Raw genomic sequence first — 16337 nt, 5'->3', positions numbered from 1 at the left:
CCATGAGCCTGAAATCCAATTTAAGGCCAAGACCATAAGCAGCACGACAGAAAGTATAGAACAAAAGGATATGACATACGCAACAAAGCAGAGCAGGAATATGTCTGTGTAGGTTCTCAGTCATCCAGGTCATGGTAATCTAAGGAGCTTGGAAAGAAACTGGATGACTGGATTTAAGTTTCTTGAGGATGTTTCACCTCTCATCTGAGACGCTTCTTCAGTTCTAAGACCAATGGTGGAGAGTCAGGTGTATTTAAGTGGGAGTTAAGAGGGTTGTTGACCCACCATTGATCATGTGCCTTATCACATGAGCCAAGGTGTGAAAAAGGGTGTGGGTCATTAGTCATCAGTAAACAAACAAAAGACAGTGAAGCACAAAGGGCACAAGTACATGAACGTGACATTAACCCTCTCCAGGCAGACGTTGCAGATTTGCAACAGTTAAGAACTAACAACATGATTACCCCACATACATATTTTATGAGTTGTTTTTTTTTACTCAGAAGTACCACTGCAGGACTTGGTTGTGCATTAGCAACAAAAAACTTAATTTGGGCCTGAGTGTGTTAAGAGCGCAGACAGCGAGGCCCCAACGAGGCTGGAATAACAAAATGAATAGAAACCAGAAATCAATTTCACAAGAACAAAGACTCAGAATCACAAAAAATAAAACTAGCACTACAGTGGCAAGTAAATCAAAATACGAATGAGAACTGAACCAAAGAACTGAAGCGTAACATGACTGGAATAATAATGAAATCAAAGCAGGAATCCAAGACGTCAATCCAAATAATACCCTGGGAATTTTTTTAACAAGCAGATTGAATCTTTTATCTTTATCTTTATATATTTACTATTTAATTAACAGGGAACACACATAGTTGGTTTTTTTAAGTGGTGTTATACAGCACAAGTCTACAATCCAAGGATCCGAGGCTTAAAAGAAAAATAAGGAGAAAATTGTAGCTACTTGGCTGTCTGTGCGTTTGACTTTCTGGATAACACAGAGAGATCATTGTGACGGGTATCTGAAGCTTTCAGTAAAAACAACGAACAACAAAACACAAAAATCAGTGTAGGACAAAAGAACGTGTATGCAAATGTATAATGGCTTTCATGTGCCTTAGATTTGGTGCAGTCTCTAAAAAGATCTGTGTGGATTTGTCGGATTTTGAACAAATCTCCTTCATATTCTGGTTGTCTGGAAAAACCTAATATTTGATGTGTTAAATTCCAGTTCATTGCACCTGCAGCTACGTGTGCAAATAACACATTTGTTTTCAATGCATTCAACCACAACAACAGCTTAAGTCTTCCCCTGTGACTTTGCCAGAATTTAGTCCATATTAATGCTTGTGTGACTGTGTTTGTGACTGTGTGTGTGTGTGTGTGTGTGTGTGTGTGTGTGTGTGTGTGTGTGTGTGTGTGTGTGTGTGTGTGTGTGTGTGTGTATTATCAGAACTTTGGTGGTCCTCAGTCAGTCACGAGCAGAGCAGCTGTACATCAGTTTTCGTTTTATTCCCTGAAGGAAATGACCTTAATTAATTAAGATTTTCTGCATTGCCCATCTACTGCACTCACAGCCTTCACAATGGACCACCTAGAAAATGACTGTGCACTAAATTATCATCTGACTTATAAGAAGTAAATGTGAATAAATATTTTTAGCAATTTGCATTTTTTATGCACTCAGTATCGACAATCAGGCTGAAGATGATGTGAAATGTCCATTATTTTGCAAATGAGGATCAGATTTGATCCACAGACATGAATTTATTTACATAGAAAGAGAGAAAACGTCAAAGAAAACTTTCAACAAGACAGTTTGAACAGCGATTGAACAGTGAGTGAGTCAGTATCTGTTTTTAAAATCCCATGTGTCATCTCAGTTTTCTTTGCACAGAGAACCCCCACCCCCCACCTGCCTGCCACTTCCTGTCACTGATTTGTGTTATGCAAATTTCTTCCTAATCTCTCAGCGATTGAACACGGTGAGCATTTTGTTTGTTTGCTTGTGTAAATTGGGAGCTAAATTACGCTGCAAGCATTTGCATCTCGCCTGCTCCTCCGGCATTTGCTTTAATTTACACAACATGTTTGTGTATGCGAACACATTTGCGTAATGTGTTTTTCCCTCATGAAGCAAGCAAATGTTTCAAGTAAAAGAGCACAAAGTTGGTCAGACTAAGTATATGTGCTCAGGATTTTCACCGAGGAATGGTAATATCCATCCATCCATCCATCTTCATCCGCTTTGTCCGGGGCCGGGTCGCGGGGGCAGCAGCCTAAGCAAAGAGGCCCAGACCTCCCTCTCCCCAGCCACTTCCTCCAGCTTATCCGGGGGAATACCAAGGCGTTCCCAGGCCAGCCGAGAGATATAATCTCTCCAGCGTGTCCTGGGTCTGCCCCGGGGCCTCCTCCCGGTGGGACATGCCTGGAACACCTCACCCAGGAGGCGCCCAGGGGGCATCCTTGTCAGATGCCCGAACCACCTCAGCTGGCTCCTTTCGATGGTAATAAATTACTTTAATCCCACTAGATGAGAATGAAGTAATGGATCAATACTGAGCAGGAAAGCAATGAATAATGATCATGTTATGGAGCAAATTTCAGATCACATAATACCCTCTATTTTTGCTTAATGAATTTCTGTGAAATTCATTAATGGGCCCATTTGCTCAGCTTTCATGTCACTGAAAATATTTAAATCTGTATTTCTTTAAAGGTAATTAAGGTGTCCCTTTGAAGTAAAGCAAAAATGAGGGATGAATATCTGTTTAGCTTTATAAATAATAAATAAAAACCTAAACAAATAGCTTCAGATTTCAGCTGTGAACCTTAACTTTGAAAGTCAAAAAAATTCAGCTGACCCCAGCTTCTGCTGGTAATCAGAATCAGAATCAGAATACTTTATTCATCCCGAGGGAAATTATAATACTATACATAATAATAAGTAGTTCTCAGATCCACTGATATCTGGGCTGGTGCTCAAACAGAAACACAGAACTGGCTTTGCACTGGCACACTGCTGGAAAGAGGTATTTAGTGTCATTTCTTTGTCCCAGCAGGTGGCCATGTGTGAAAATCTTGTAAAAAAAATGCAGCTGCACATCAGCACCAAGCAACATATAACATATTTCCTGCATAATTTTGCCCTGCCATTTTTGAAGTACAATTTTGTTAGAAGCAGAAGAAGGTGGGTAATGTGGCCTTCGGGAAACTAAGCCAAATTAAAAGTTAAACAGAAATAGATTATATATGTAAAAAATATATTAACAACACTCTCTCTATTGTATACACCCACCATTAGGCGGCTCAGGTGTTTGACCCTCACTCTGCAGCCCATTAGTGACCTGTGGCTGATGTGAGTTTCTGCAGTCACTTCTGTTTCATCTTTGTACAACAATGATGCTGTAAGCACTTGGTGAGGGTCAGTACATTTTTGCTTGGCTATTTTGAAAGGCCATGAAAAAAAATAATGGAAAGGATTTCCATGTTATTAAATTGCTTTATTTTAGCATTAGGCAATTCTGTTATTTCAACTTCACTTATTTGAGTTGGACCAACGTAATTAATGACTAATCAACTTGATTTAATTGAGTTAATCCAACCCACGCAAATTACGTTAGTATAACAAAGTATTTAATGCTAATATAAAGTCATTTATTATATTTTGTTTGGTAAAACATTATAACACGACTAGCAAATAAGGCGCAAGTACCCTGTACTTATGTGCATTTTGCAGGCCACAGATCAGGTTTTCTGGAATGCGAGCCATATTATAGAGTCACATGCAAGACCCTCAAAACAATGAAACAATTACACTGTAAGTACCCTGTACTTCTGTGCATTTTCCGAGCAACTAGTCAGGTTTTTTCAGGAAACAATGAAACAAGTACACTGCAAAAACTTGTTGCCTCAGTTAATCGGATTGTGGGAGGAAGGCTGAGGACCCAGAGAGAACAACACAGAAAAGGCCCCAGGCAGTTAGTAGATTTGAAATCAGGACCTTCTTGCTGTGAGGTAACAGGGCTAACCACCGTGCCACTGAACTGTCATGCCACAGCAGGAATCAAGGAGAACATTATGCATATTTGTTTACTCATCCACTTCTTTCATTCAGCATGTTGTTGACTGCAGTGGCATGTTGGTAGTTTAAGCTCATGTACATGTAAGTCAAGTCCTCTTTAAACCAGTGCTGTCTTTTACTTCCTGCATGTGTACTGAATGAGGCTTGAATCACAAACAAAGCAAATCTAAAACTGAATGTAAAGAAAAAAAGAAAAAAAAAGTTGTGGTTTGTGATGCCAATTCACCTTAAGAAACACACATATACATTCATTTTCCCAGTCTTGCATAAGTTACTGTGAACTTGAAACACTTTTCTATATTTCCACCTTTTACGGTAACATGACAGCCACATTGGTCCTGAAGCCAAAGCACCATACCTTTTTACTTGTTGGCAAATCCATATTGTTGATAATGATCTTCTGTCTCAGCTTACCGCCCACTTATGTCAGCAGAGGGCTGAGTGCACAGTATGCATTACATACGGTTTGCTGGAGGTTTTCTTGCTTTGCTGCTATTTCTCTTGTGCTGTCTGGTACATCTGCAGTGCTGTGTTCATTCACCTTACACAGGACTATTTAAGGATAATTCTTAATGTGTTGAAGTAAATATAAAGAAATGACCTCCGTGTGTGACCTTGCTATCGGTGCATTCCTCGAGATATAAAATGTCGTCGCTTGTGTTTGCTGTATCGACTTATTGTCACCTTGTCTAGTTGTTTTTTGCTGTAGTAACATATGTCCTGTCGAGTCATTCTTTCTAAGAGGTCTTTTATAATGTTTACCTTGATTAGCTCATATATTACAGTACACAGTGAAATACCAAATCCTCTTTCTGTCTTGTGAATAGAATTTACCAAAGGTGCTTGTAAAAAGGATTAAACTGAACGCAATAAAACAAAATGATTTCTTTGAAAGCTTTTGCATCACAATATATATAACAATGCGATAAGGCAGAAAATGACATTACAAATTTAAAATGTTTTAAAGAATTTACACACCTGTAATAAGACCGAGATCAATAAAGGGGCACAAACTCGATAACTGCACGATACCTATGCAGGGCTAAACAACACAGCAGCCTTTTGGGGCCTCTAAAACTTCAAGACAGCCTTGAAAACGCCTTGTTTATTCCTTCTTAAATGGTTTCAAGCTATAAAAACAGGCCAGATAAAATAGCAAGGAGCCCACTTATACGGTTGAACATGCCACCAGATTGTCCAGGGAGCAAACAAACATTACAGAAAATATGGATGTCAGGATGTCATGGATCTGGAGACCAGTGCATTCTCGTTTTGTACACTGATCACTCACTAGGACCGCCATAAAGCATACTCTGCTTTTTCATCCATTTTGCATTAGAAGTGACCAAAATGTAAGAAAATGAACGTCTTGCTTCACTGAAGAAGAACTGAAACTAGTGACTGAGACCATGAGGTCATAAATGAAGTAAGCAATGGGGCATTTTTCAGGCATTTTTCTTTTTGCAGCTGAGAATGGAAGTTTAAAGAGGCCTCTTCATTGGCTTGACTTTTATGGGCCCACAGCTCCTATTTGGAGTTGTTTTGGTTCCACCTAGTGTTCACCTTGACCACTGCACACTACAGCATTACCTGGGCCTATTGTTCAGACACTGAGCTGTAAGTTTATACTTTATGTGACATTCCCGATAACCTGATTAGAGCATGTACTGCCTCCCAAATCAAGATAGCATCTTGTTAAGTAATTGAATCAAATGATAAAGGGCTGACTTAGCAAATGAGGAACTGCTACCAATTAAACAAATGGACTTCATTGACTAGATGGTAATGAAAATGCTGCACTGTAAAAACAGCTAGATGCCAACAACATCCATCTTTGTGTTGCTTTTATGTGGAAAGCATATAAATTTCACCCTCTATAATGCAATTAATAAATCCTTAACACAGCATCAACAACAAGGAAAAGAAAAAACAGAAATCTCTGCACAGGTCACTGATCTTTGGTTTAATTGTTTTTAGAAAGCGTCAAATAAGGCACAGTGAAATGTAAAAAGCACAGATGAACAAACTGTAATAAAAAAAAGCCAATATTGTAGATTCCAGAGTAAACGCATGGCTGAATGTTGGAGTGAGATTTTCTTTACTCGCCTCCACAGAGCTCGAGCAGGATTTTGCGGTAGTCACCAGATGTGTCTCCCTACGGGGGGGGGGGGGTAAAAAGGAAAAAATTAGAACATATTTTTACAACTTCAAGGCTTCTGAACCCCCCCAAAATTATCTTAAATATTGTCTTGCAACATTTCAAAACAACATAAGGACATTACATAAAGTCAGAAGTGCATATATTACACCCCAGCTGATGTATTGCAAAGCTTTTGCTGACGAAAGGGCGTTACCGTCTCCTTTCTTCGGTGCCTCACCTTGATGAAGGAGTGTAGAGTTTTTCCATACATCTTCAGGAACTGTGCTTTAATGTCCAACATGTCAATCTCAGCCCTGGCTACCATTATCCGGATAAGGACACTGTCTGTAGTGCCCAGGCCCTGGAAAGAGAGAAACAAAAACTGTATTTGTACTGCACTGGACTCTGCCGCAGACTATAACAGCCTCGGACTGATTTCTTTTTGGCCTAATTCATAATATATTATGGCATACAGTGCTGTGCAACAATCTTGAGCCACTTTTATTTTTATATCTACCTACAAGAAGCCTGACTTCCTTGTACAAAGTAGTTTTGAGCAATCATTATTCAGGCTCTCTGAAGGTCTTTCAGATTTTTTCCTTTGGACAATGGTTGATTTTTCCACTCGTTTCCACTTTCACAGGGATGTTTTTTGTTTGCTTGTTTGTTCAAACCATTTAACACTAAATTATGAATTATAGAAGCATAAAAAAAATCTAAGGGAAGCTTAGCAAAGAACCAAGTTTAAATTGTTGTCTTTAGGCATTTTGTGACAGGCTACAGTAACAGCCTGTCACAAAAAATGTTTTGTTCCAAAAACACAATTTGCTCCTTTTCTTTTATTTGAACCTACAAAAAAAAAATAATAATAATAGTAATGTCAAAAATAACAACGTTTGACAGGCGTGAAATTGTATTTTTGTACCAACAAGGTGCTATTAGCTGAAACCTGGGCAAATCTCAGCATGCCGTGCAGCGTGTCCTTAAAAATTTGGAAGAAACTGTGAGAACAAAAGAAAAAGTGGCAGGCTTAAGAAACCATCTACATCAGATCAACAGTATCTGAAAGTCATGTCCTTAAGAAATTTAAAAAAAAAATCCAACAAAGACCTGATGCAAGGCTGGCTGCATCTCAGGAAGTAGAGGGTGTCGCCTACAACTGAGTGGTCGGTGGTTTGATGCATGTCTGTATGGCTAAATATTTTTGGGAAAGATATTGAACTCCAAGTTTCCCCTGATGCATTCTTTAGAGTGTGTGAATGTTAGACAAGTGCTGTTTGAAGAAGGAAAAACATAGGTACATAGGTAAACAAAAGTGTTTTATATACCATAGTGGGCCATGTGCCACAGGACCTGAAAGATACATCCCGCCCTTCAGCTGATCAATCTATTGTCTGCCATACCCTCATCAGAAATGAGCTCAATAGCTGTCAAGAAGCCATTAATGGTGAGGTCCAACTTCAACATTAATGAAGCAGAGAACAGGAAAAAAGACAGCCAACATCCAGAGTTGAACTATACTTGCAGACTTTTTAAAGAAATTACAAGAAAAACTGTCTGAGAGAGTTCAGGCTGTGTTGAAGCATAAAGGTTGTCATACCAAATATTGAATTTGCAGGCTCATTATAATTGCACAAGCTCTGTTTTTGCCTTATATGCTGTATTTCCATGTATGTTTGAACACATTTGAATAAATCTCTGAATCCATTTCCCATTTTCCTAGCAAAATATACAGAAATGAGGGGTGACAGGAGGCTTTTGCATACAGTAGCACTTAATGGAAGTAATTCTTTATATTTGTGGTTGTTTTATGATAGAACTGGAAGTGGAAGAAAGAAAAGTAGCTATGTATTACTGCATGAAATATTTACCTTCATTGATTTGTATAATCGCTCAGCAAAAAAAGCCGGCTTGTTCCTGATGCATTTCACTGCAAAGTAGAAAACAAATCACTGCACATGAGATGCAAATCGTAGTGTATGATGCAGAAAAACAATTTATTCTACTTGGTTAATATATTAAAAAAAATATTGTGAACAGCAGCATTTATTTGATCTCTTGTGACTGAAGAGTAGGCCTTAAGTCGACCTGCAATTCCTCATTTTGTGCATTTTTAAATATTTAGTGTCAACTGATCAGTGTATTTTTGTGTTTCTGCAATAAACTTTATACAGACCACCTGGTAAATCAGCAGCAAATATTGTAAGCTTGCTTATTTATTTATTTTCTGTGCTAATTTGAACCCACGTGTATCTTAGACTTCATCTGAAGGATCACGTAACTGAAAAGACACACCTATAGCCAGAAAGACGTCTTCCAGGCAGCCAGACATCTCCCTCTTGATGCTCTCCTCAATGTCTCTCCCAGAAATCTTCTGATACTCCTGAAACACTGGAGTGGGACATAACGTGATTCATAAGGAAGTTGCCAATAGTGACCTGATGACTCACTAATTAAAAGATTATGTGATTTAACAAGTGATTTTGGTCATAAATTTGATATAATCATTAACTGAAATTCCTTTGGTGGCCAATTTAAGGAAGTAAGGCAATGCAAAGTATTTTCACATGACACCAAGCACTTATAGTACCTCGCAGCAGATGGTTTCGGTTCCTCACACAAAGCACTGTGAGGAATTTAACCTCATCTGTGCCCCATCGAGCCTCACCAGCCTCATAGATTTCCTATAATCACAGACATAAAATTGTTTATCAACCAGTCTCTACGCCTGTGTAACAGGCGAGTTAAATACACCATTTTTCCCTTATGACCTGAACCTTTACCTTGGCATCTTGAATAGCCTGGGCCTCGCCCACATTGGTGCTTTCATCCCGTCCAGCCTGCAAAACAGGAGATGCGTCAGCTCAAGAGAACGTGCGTACAAGATTAAGCAACAGAAAAAAGTAATATTAACTGGTTATTTTATTATGCAGAAGTGGCTCATTCTTCCTCTTCCCTGAAGAATAGATATTCGATAAAGGTCCAACTGACATTTTACAAGTACGGCTGAACCTGCTAGTAAATACCAGGAGGTTAATACTTCATACTTATAATCTACACAGCTTGACTTTGTTCCATTTGACAATGGTAGTATTTGCGATGCTGCATGCAAATATCACACTAAAGTCCAAAATGTTTGGGTTTCCTTACTTTTTTGATTGCTAAGATGCTAAAGGTTCTAAATTTTAAAACAAGCCGAATTTATTTTTCTGTTGTTTATTTTCTATGAATTTTAACTTAAAGCTGTCAAACAGTGTCCGTTCTTTGGATTAACACAGTTTAATAAAAATGCAAAATAGATAAATATTCACTTATGTCAGCTTTGTAAATGATCAGACGTCTGATTAAAGCTTTGTAAACAAACTGGAATAGAACAGCGGTTTGCTGGATGAGGATTTAGGGCACTTACATCAGAAAATGTTCAACAAATGACTTTTTTTTTGTTTTGTTTTTTTGTAACACGGTTTGGAGATACAGTGAAGTTCAGATAAGCATTAGAAATATTAGAAACTTCAGTTGGTCTGGACGGTATAATTGCTTGTCTACTTTTGCGTCTCTGGCCAGTGTTTCGCACACTGAATAACACTATAAAAAAGGTTGTGGGTCAAAGTTTGCTCACCGTGAGTAAAGAGACCAAAACCCTTTGAAACATTCCAGATGTATCCCCAGTTACAGCATCTTCCAGTTTCTTCTCATATTCTGCCATTAATAAAAAAAAAGACATAAAATCATGTGACATTGTACTCTTTTAGTTTTTATTTTAAAATTACACTTACCACTAAACATGCAGTTCACTAAATGTACATTAGGCTCTGTTGGTTGTTAGTACTCGTAGGAAAGATGCTGTTAAGTTGCTACTTGCTCAACTAGTTCAGTCAGTCATTAAATGTGTCAAACTACCGTCAGCACTAATAACAGCTTCTCATGTAAATATTAGCCATACAGTAGATCAAGACTGAGCACTCTGGAGGATTCTTGTCGATGGCTTATACCGCAGGAGGCGTGTTAGACATAAGTAATATAGTAGATTCTCAGATTTCTACATTATGAACAACAGCTCGTGGGAAGAATAATATTTACTGCAGGCTTAAAAGGGAGCCATAATCCAGATTTCTATGAGATTCAAACAAAACAAAAATAAAAAACAGATTCGGAAGCCAAATATTGACATTCACGTTCAGTTAATATTCATTCTTTTTAATCTAAAATTTCCAACTGTTATGCTCTATAGAAAAACACAACAAAGCAGACAAATCACTCAAGGCAAGGTTACTGAAAACCACTTTATAAATACTTTCCAGCTACTCTCATTTCACCCACAGAGGAACAATTCAGCAACAATAAACCGCCACACAGAGAGCAGCAGTGGCTTTTATGAATAATTTACAGCATCCAGTGTTTTCTAATAAAGGAGGTCATTGCAACTCCTAACAAAACACAGAGTTTTGTTGGTGCTACATAATATCATATATCATTGGTACCAGCTGGTAGGGAGACCTGACGAGGTGACACTGTTACCTTTCTTGTAGACGTCGTTGATGACTTTTACTTCCTCGTTTGACCTTGAGGCGAGGATATCGATGAGACAAGCCTCTTCGGTTCCAGCCCCCTGTAATAAATCAGTATTCCGTAAGCTGCACATTGGGAATTAAAGGAAAAGGCTGGCGGTATTCAATATATTTGTTATTGTCACATAATACCACTTCCTGAGGTTGCCAGTCCCAAGCAAATTTCTTCAATATTTTCCCCAAATCACTTCACACTGTTATAAACAGTGCAACTGTTTAAGTATACATGTATATAAGTTGAGCTACGGATTAATACATATTTGTAAAACAGCAGAGGGCTGATACTGTGTGCAGGATTAGCTCAAAATAAACTACAGTATGTAAATAACAGCAACCGAGGTGTGTCATTCAAAGACTGTGAACATAAATGATAATTTGTGTGACATAAAAATAACAGACTTGGCATACACAGATAATACATGTTGACCTTGGGGACAATAGGAAAATATACAGGCGCATTACTAAAAGACTAGCAGCTCTATCAAAAACCTCTTCAATCACCTTCATTGCATTTCTCAGCTCGTAGGCATCGTATACAGGCGCCAGCATCAGCAGACCCAGAACAACACTCCTGAAGTTCCCACTCAGCTCTGAGGACAGATCATCAGCCAGGTCCTGAAGGGGGATGGAAACAGATGAATGTTCTTATTGTTTTAAAGTTAGTCCTGCATTTATTACTTCTAGCCTGGACTACTGTAATTCAGTATTGTCATGATGTCCTAAAAACCCTCTGAAAAGCCTTCAAATGATTGAAAATGCTGCAGCAAGAATACTGACAGTCTACAAAGAGAGCACATTTCTCCCATATTGGCTCCTTGTCATTGGCTCCCTGTTAAATCCAGAATCAACTTTAAAATCCTTCTCCTCACATACAATGTGTTGAATAATTAGAGTCTAGCTTATGTACTGTATCATCCCGATAGAGCACTTCACTCTCAGGATATTTAAAGTAAACCGGGAGGCAGAGCTTTAAGCTTTCAGGTCTTGCTTCTGTGGAACCAGCTTCCAGTTTGGATGCAGGTCTCTACAGCGTCTCTACTTTTAAGATTAGGTTAAAAACCTCCTTTTTGATAAAGCATGTAGTTATGTTGGAACAGGTGAATCTAATCCTTCCTTAGTTATCCTGCAATAGGACTAGGCTGCTGGACAGCTTTACACACCTCTTTTCACTCTCTGTTTAATCATTAGGTATTATTAATCTCTTGCCCTCCACAGTGTGTTTTTGTCTTTTTGTCCCTCCCCTCACCCCAAACCGGTCATGGCAGATGGCTGCCCCTCCCTAAACCTGGTTCTGCCCGAGGTTTCTTCCTGTTAAAAGGGAGTTTTCCCTTCCCACTGTTGCCAAGTGGTTGCTCATAGGGGGTCGCCTAATTGCTCAGGTTTTCTCCATATTATTATAGGGGCTTTGACTATGGAAGTAGAATATAAATCACCTTGAGATGACTGTTGTTGTGATTTGTCGTGATATAAAAAAACTCAAGTTGAATATTTGGGGTGGCTGTAGCTCGGGTGGCAGAGCAGGTCAGCCACTAATCAGAAGGTCGGTGGTTCGATCCCAGGCTGCATCCTGGCTGCATGCCAAATATCCTTGGGCAAGATACTAAGCCTATGTTTGCCTACTGGTGGTGGTCAGAGGGCCCGGTGGCGCCTGTATCTGGCAGCCTCACCTCTGTCAGCGCAGAGGGCAGGGCAGCTGTGGCTACAATGTAGCTTGCTATCGCCAATGGGTGAATGTGTAAATGTAGTGTATGGACTAGAAAAGCGCTATACAAATGCAGGCCATTTAAGTGAATTTATTAGGCTGTGTCAGTGTAACAAACACAGACTCTCTACAACATTCACTTGAGTGAAATGGATTTATGTTGACCATGACTTCACTCATTCCAACAGCATTTGGGTCTCCGCTAGAGGGTGTGGTTCTTGGAAAGAGTTTTGGTGAAAAGAGGAGCTTGTTCCACTCAGCCCCACCCCCTCCCCGTGTGGGTGTCCGCGTGTGCAACATGACTCACTTTTCCTGACTGCAACAACTCTGCTCACTCTGCTGTTCCCATAGCTCCCCTCAGTGAACTTTCAGTTGCTTTTAATGACTTTGTACCAGATGTGCAGTGTGTACAGTGTGCAGGGAGATAAATATTATCTTAATATGTCAATACAATAAAGATCTCAAGCTTCCCGTTTTGTTAATATATTGAGCCCCATAATCAGGAAACAACCGAAGTGACAGTGGGTAACACACCTATGTGGGTTCAGTCTGTGTTTTTTATTGACTCAGACCTTCCTCTTCTAGAAAACTCACAAGCCCCTCTCCGTATTAGCCTTTATTTGCAAGTGTTATTCATTTCTGCTTTGCAGTTAAAGGTTAACTTGCACCTTATCACTTTACCCCACCTAAAATAAGGACAGTGAGAGTACACAGCGGAGTAAGAGGCAACACATCTGCTGTTATTGCCAACAGCATTCATCAAACTCATTTATATATTATTACTGTATTTAAGATGCAAAGGCACATCTTCAGTTATGAATGGACTACTTTTGCTGCATCTCACCTTCCCCACTGTTTGTTTGTAGGCAATTTTGATGCGCTGCCTCTGGGCAATAGTACGGTGGGCCAGGATCTCAGTGATAGCTGCCTCATTAGTGCCTGAAAGAAATTTCATAGACTCAGGTTATGTAATCTTAAATGCTGTCAATCTTGAAATAAAAGGACCATATTTATTTCTTTTGCTGGAAATGCATTTAAAAGCATAGGTTTGGTCATTTTATGTAGGCCGTAGAGTCGGGCGACACTGCTGCAGGCCTGGAGATTATCCTAACACAAGGTTGTTTGTTCCCATGGCCATAGAAACCATCTGTTTCCAATGGAGCTCAAACAAGAGTCAGGAGAAGATTATTAGAGTATCAAACCCGAACAGCTTGAACATTCCTCTCCATGAATTTGCTGAATTTGTTAACACTACCAAATGCTGAATGTTAGAGGGGATCTACATAGCACCTACACAGTATCTCCCTGCTTGGCTTTAAAACAGCATAATCCATGACAAAGCTAGTCTACTACTACAACCTGCATGATAAGCAAGACTCATTTCCTTCCTTATCAGGAGTGAAAATGTTGCAAAACACAAAGGTTAAAGATTAGTCACTGTCAGAGTAAAAGATTACCAATCAAATGGACTATAAAGGAAACACTATGATACCCCATGACTGCGTGAGCACTGCGCAATGTTGAAATTCGTTTTCAAACTTTCCTTCAGAAGAAGGGCGAGACCAAGGAGAATTTATTTTCTCCATAGAGGGCTAAGGATATCTTTAGCTGATGGTCAGTGGGTGACAATGGTGTTGGATCACTCACCAGCTCCTTTCATGGATTCTCTAAGCTTCTGGGCATCTGCGTCGGGATTAAAATTAGCAGCTTCAGTCACGGTTCCACGGTTTCCGATCTGATTACAAATGACAAAAATACAATTATTAATCTATTAAACAGAAATTAAATAAGTAAACACAAAGCTTAAAGTACAACTCAATCATTTTTCCCATTCATGCCATTTTTAAATAATCTCACTATGTACACGTGAAGGGTTTGACATCAATTTGTTTGAACTAGTTTAACACATCTGTGTAAGAGCCAATTTTAAAGCCAGTATCCATTTCTCAGAAGCTTATCTGCCTATCGCAAATTTTATCTTTTTCAATAAGTAGAAAAATAAAGATATGCAGATGAGCATTTGTAAACATTTTACAGAATTAATTAAAAATATATGTGTAATAAAGTATGTCTGATTATTGATCATTTATGCTAAAGTCAAAGGCATATGTGCTACAATGCATAATTATTCTTCTATTCATGAGTGTTAGATTATTTTACAGTTTTAAAAAGCAGGATTGAATTGTAAGGGCTCTATAATCTTGTTTAGGGGACTTGCATTGAACATAAAAACAAAAAAATTAAGCAAAACAAAACTATTTAATAAACTACCTTTATCACGGGTTGCTGAACCTTTAACTTGTCTTTAATTTGAATGCTGTGTCGAAAGTGCAGTGACTCCCTACCGGTGATGCAAATTCACACATGAACGTGCAGCTGAGAGAGACTTACTGCTGCCATTGTAGGAAGAGTGTAGATTTTCAAACTGGAAGTCCTGAAAGCTACAAAAGAACAGATTTAAAAAATGCACAATGAGTACTTTATTACGTTGCAGGGGCAGGAAGATGTTACAGGTTTGAATGTGGCCTTCGTTAACCTTTGATCAATATTGTATACAGGTCATCATCTCACAGAGGGTTTCCACCACACGACGTTTCGTCACAGGTTCTCATGTGTCCTACATCTGTGGTGGTTTCCCGGGAGCTTATCTCATTAAACGTGTTTGTTTGGATACACCTGTAATTACTTCACTGAGAGGAAACCTAGTACACTCCCACCTGGTTTTATCCCTGTGGAGATCAACTTACCCTGTTCACTTCCATCCACTTATGATCCGGCACATTAAATGTTTTTACCATAAATTATACATAACATGACTAATCTCCCAGTATTTGTCTGTGGAGATATTTGATATTCAAACACGGGAGCCTAAACTCTGCACTTAGGGTTAGGGCCACACCTTAGCGGTGTGTAATGTAAATATGAGGCATGCGATTCTTGCTGTTGCCAAAGCGCAATAGTGCAACCTAATGTAGAAATCCTCATTTGCGTGAACAAACCAATGCCTTGCTTTTCAGGGTAAACTCTTGCACTTGATCGTGCATGGAGGGGAAAAGTTCTAACAACTGCTGGATTATAGTTTTCCTGTTAGTAAACCTGTTTGGGCTGCTCACGCTCATTCTGATTCTCCGAAAGCGAGCAAGCGAATTGTCAGTGAATTCACATACAAGGATAAACTAAAAGCTGAAGCTCAAAAACGAAATCGACTCATAGTGCCAAAGACATTCTTGAAACTGAAACTTATTGATCGATGCCTTATAGATCTATGGTTCAGACGTGGTTAGATACGAAATATAAAGAGTACATCGCGTCGATTAAAAAGGTCAGGAAACAGAAGACTTTACAGTTAACTTGTCTTAAACTCAGTGGGCACACCCTACAGACAGATAGACAGAGGAGCTCCCGCCTAATCTCCACGCTGACAAAGTCACACCGCAAAACAGCGTAAATAAATGACTGACCGGTGCTAAAGTATAGCTTACCTGTCCCGGAGACAAAACTACTGAGCCTGAAGTCAGACACGAAGGTAGATCGTCACAGTACAGCGAACTCTACAGCTTATAACTACCAGCTGTTTTTCTTGCGCCTCCCACGGACGTCAGTTTTTTGCAGGGTCGTTCGCGTTTTGAGGTGCGTTCGCGGAATGTCGGCCAAGGCATTGCTTTGTTCCACTGCAGAAAAAAAAATTACCTTATAACTCAGAGTCAAAATTTTGAGATATGCAGGTACATTTTATGTCTTGTAAAATCTATTGTAAATTATAAATATATTCTAATGTTTTTTTTATTTTCAATCACTTTATTCCATGAAATTGAACATACACAACGTAAATTGCAA

General features: G+C 39.1%; 1 protein-coding gene across 1 annotated transcript; it reads right to left on the bottom strand.

The window, feature by feature from the left end:
* Window positions 1-6026: 6026 nt before the first annotated feature.
* anxa4 (annexin A4) lies at window positions 6027-16139 on the bottom strand. Its single transcript, XM_024803395.2, has 13 exons — window positions 15983-16139; window positions 14892-14941; window positions 14148-14235; window positions 13345-13439; window positions 11300-11413; window positions 10749-10839; window positions 9850-9929; window positions 9014-9070; window positions 8821-8914; window positions 8526-8621; window positions 8102-8160; window positions 6469-6591; window positions 6027-6245 (listed from the first exon to the last, which is right to left on the bottom strand). The coding sequence occupies exons 2-13, from the start codon at window positions 14898-14900 to the stop codon at window positions 6189-6191; spliced, it is 963 nt and encodes a 320-aa protein (XP_024659163.1). The 5' UTR covers window positions 14901-14941; window positions 15983-16139; the 3' UTR covers window positions 6027-6188.
* Between the last annotated feature and the right edge of the window lie 198 nt (window positions 16140-16337).

Source organism: Maylandia zebra, linkage group LG7, assembly GCF_041146795.1.
Source record: "Maylandia zebra isolate NMK-2024a linkage group LG7, Mzebra_GT3a, whole genome shotgun sequence".
NCBI lineage: Eukaryota > Metazoa > Chordata > Actinopteri > Cichliformes > Cichlidae > Maylandia > Maylandia zebra.
The sequence above is the reverse complement of the archived record's forward strand: the minus strand, read 5'-3'. Positions and strand labels throughout refer to the sequence as shown.

Coding starts and splice junctions, on each gene's coding strand:
- anxa4 (XM_024803395.2), bottom strand. Junction 9,071..9,849: donor TTTTGGTCTCTTTACTCACG/GTGAGCAAACTT, acceptor CCTGTTTTGCAG/GCTGGACGGGATGAAAGCAC. Junction 8,915..9,013: donor AGGCTATTCAAGATGCCAAG/GTAAAGGTTCAG, acceptor CTGTGATTATAG/GAAATCTATGAGGCTGGTGA.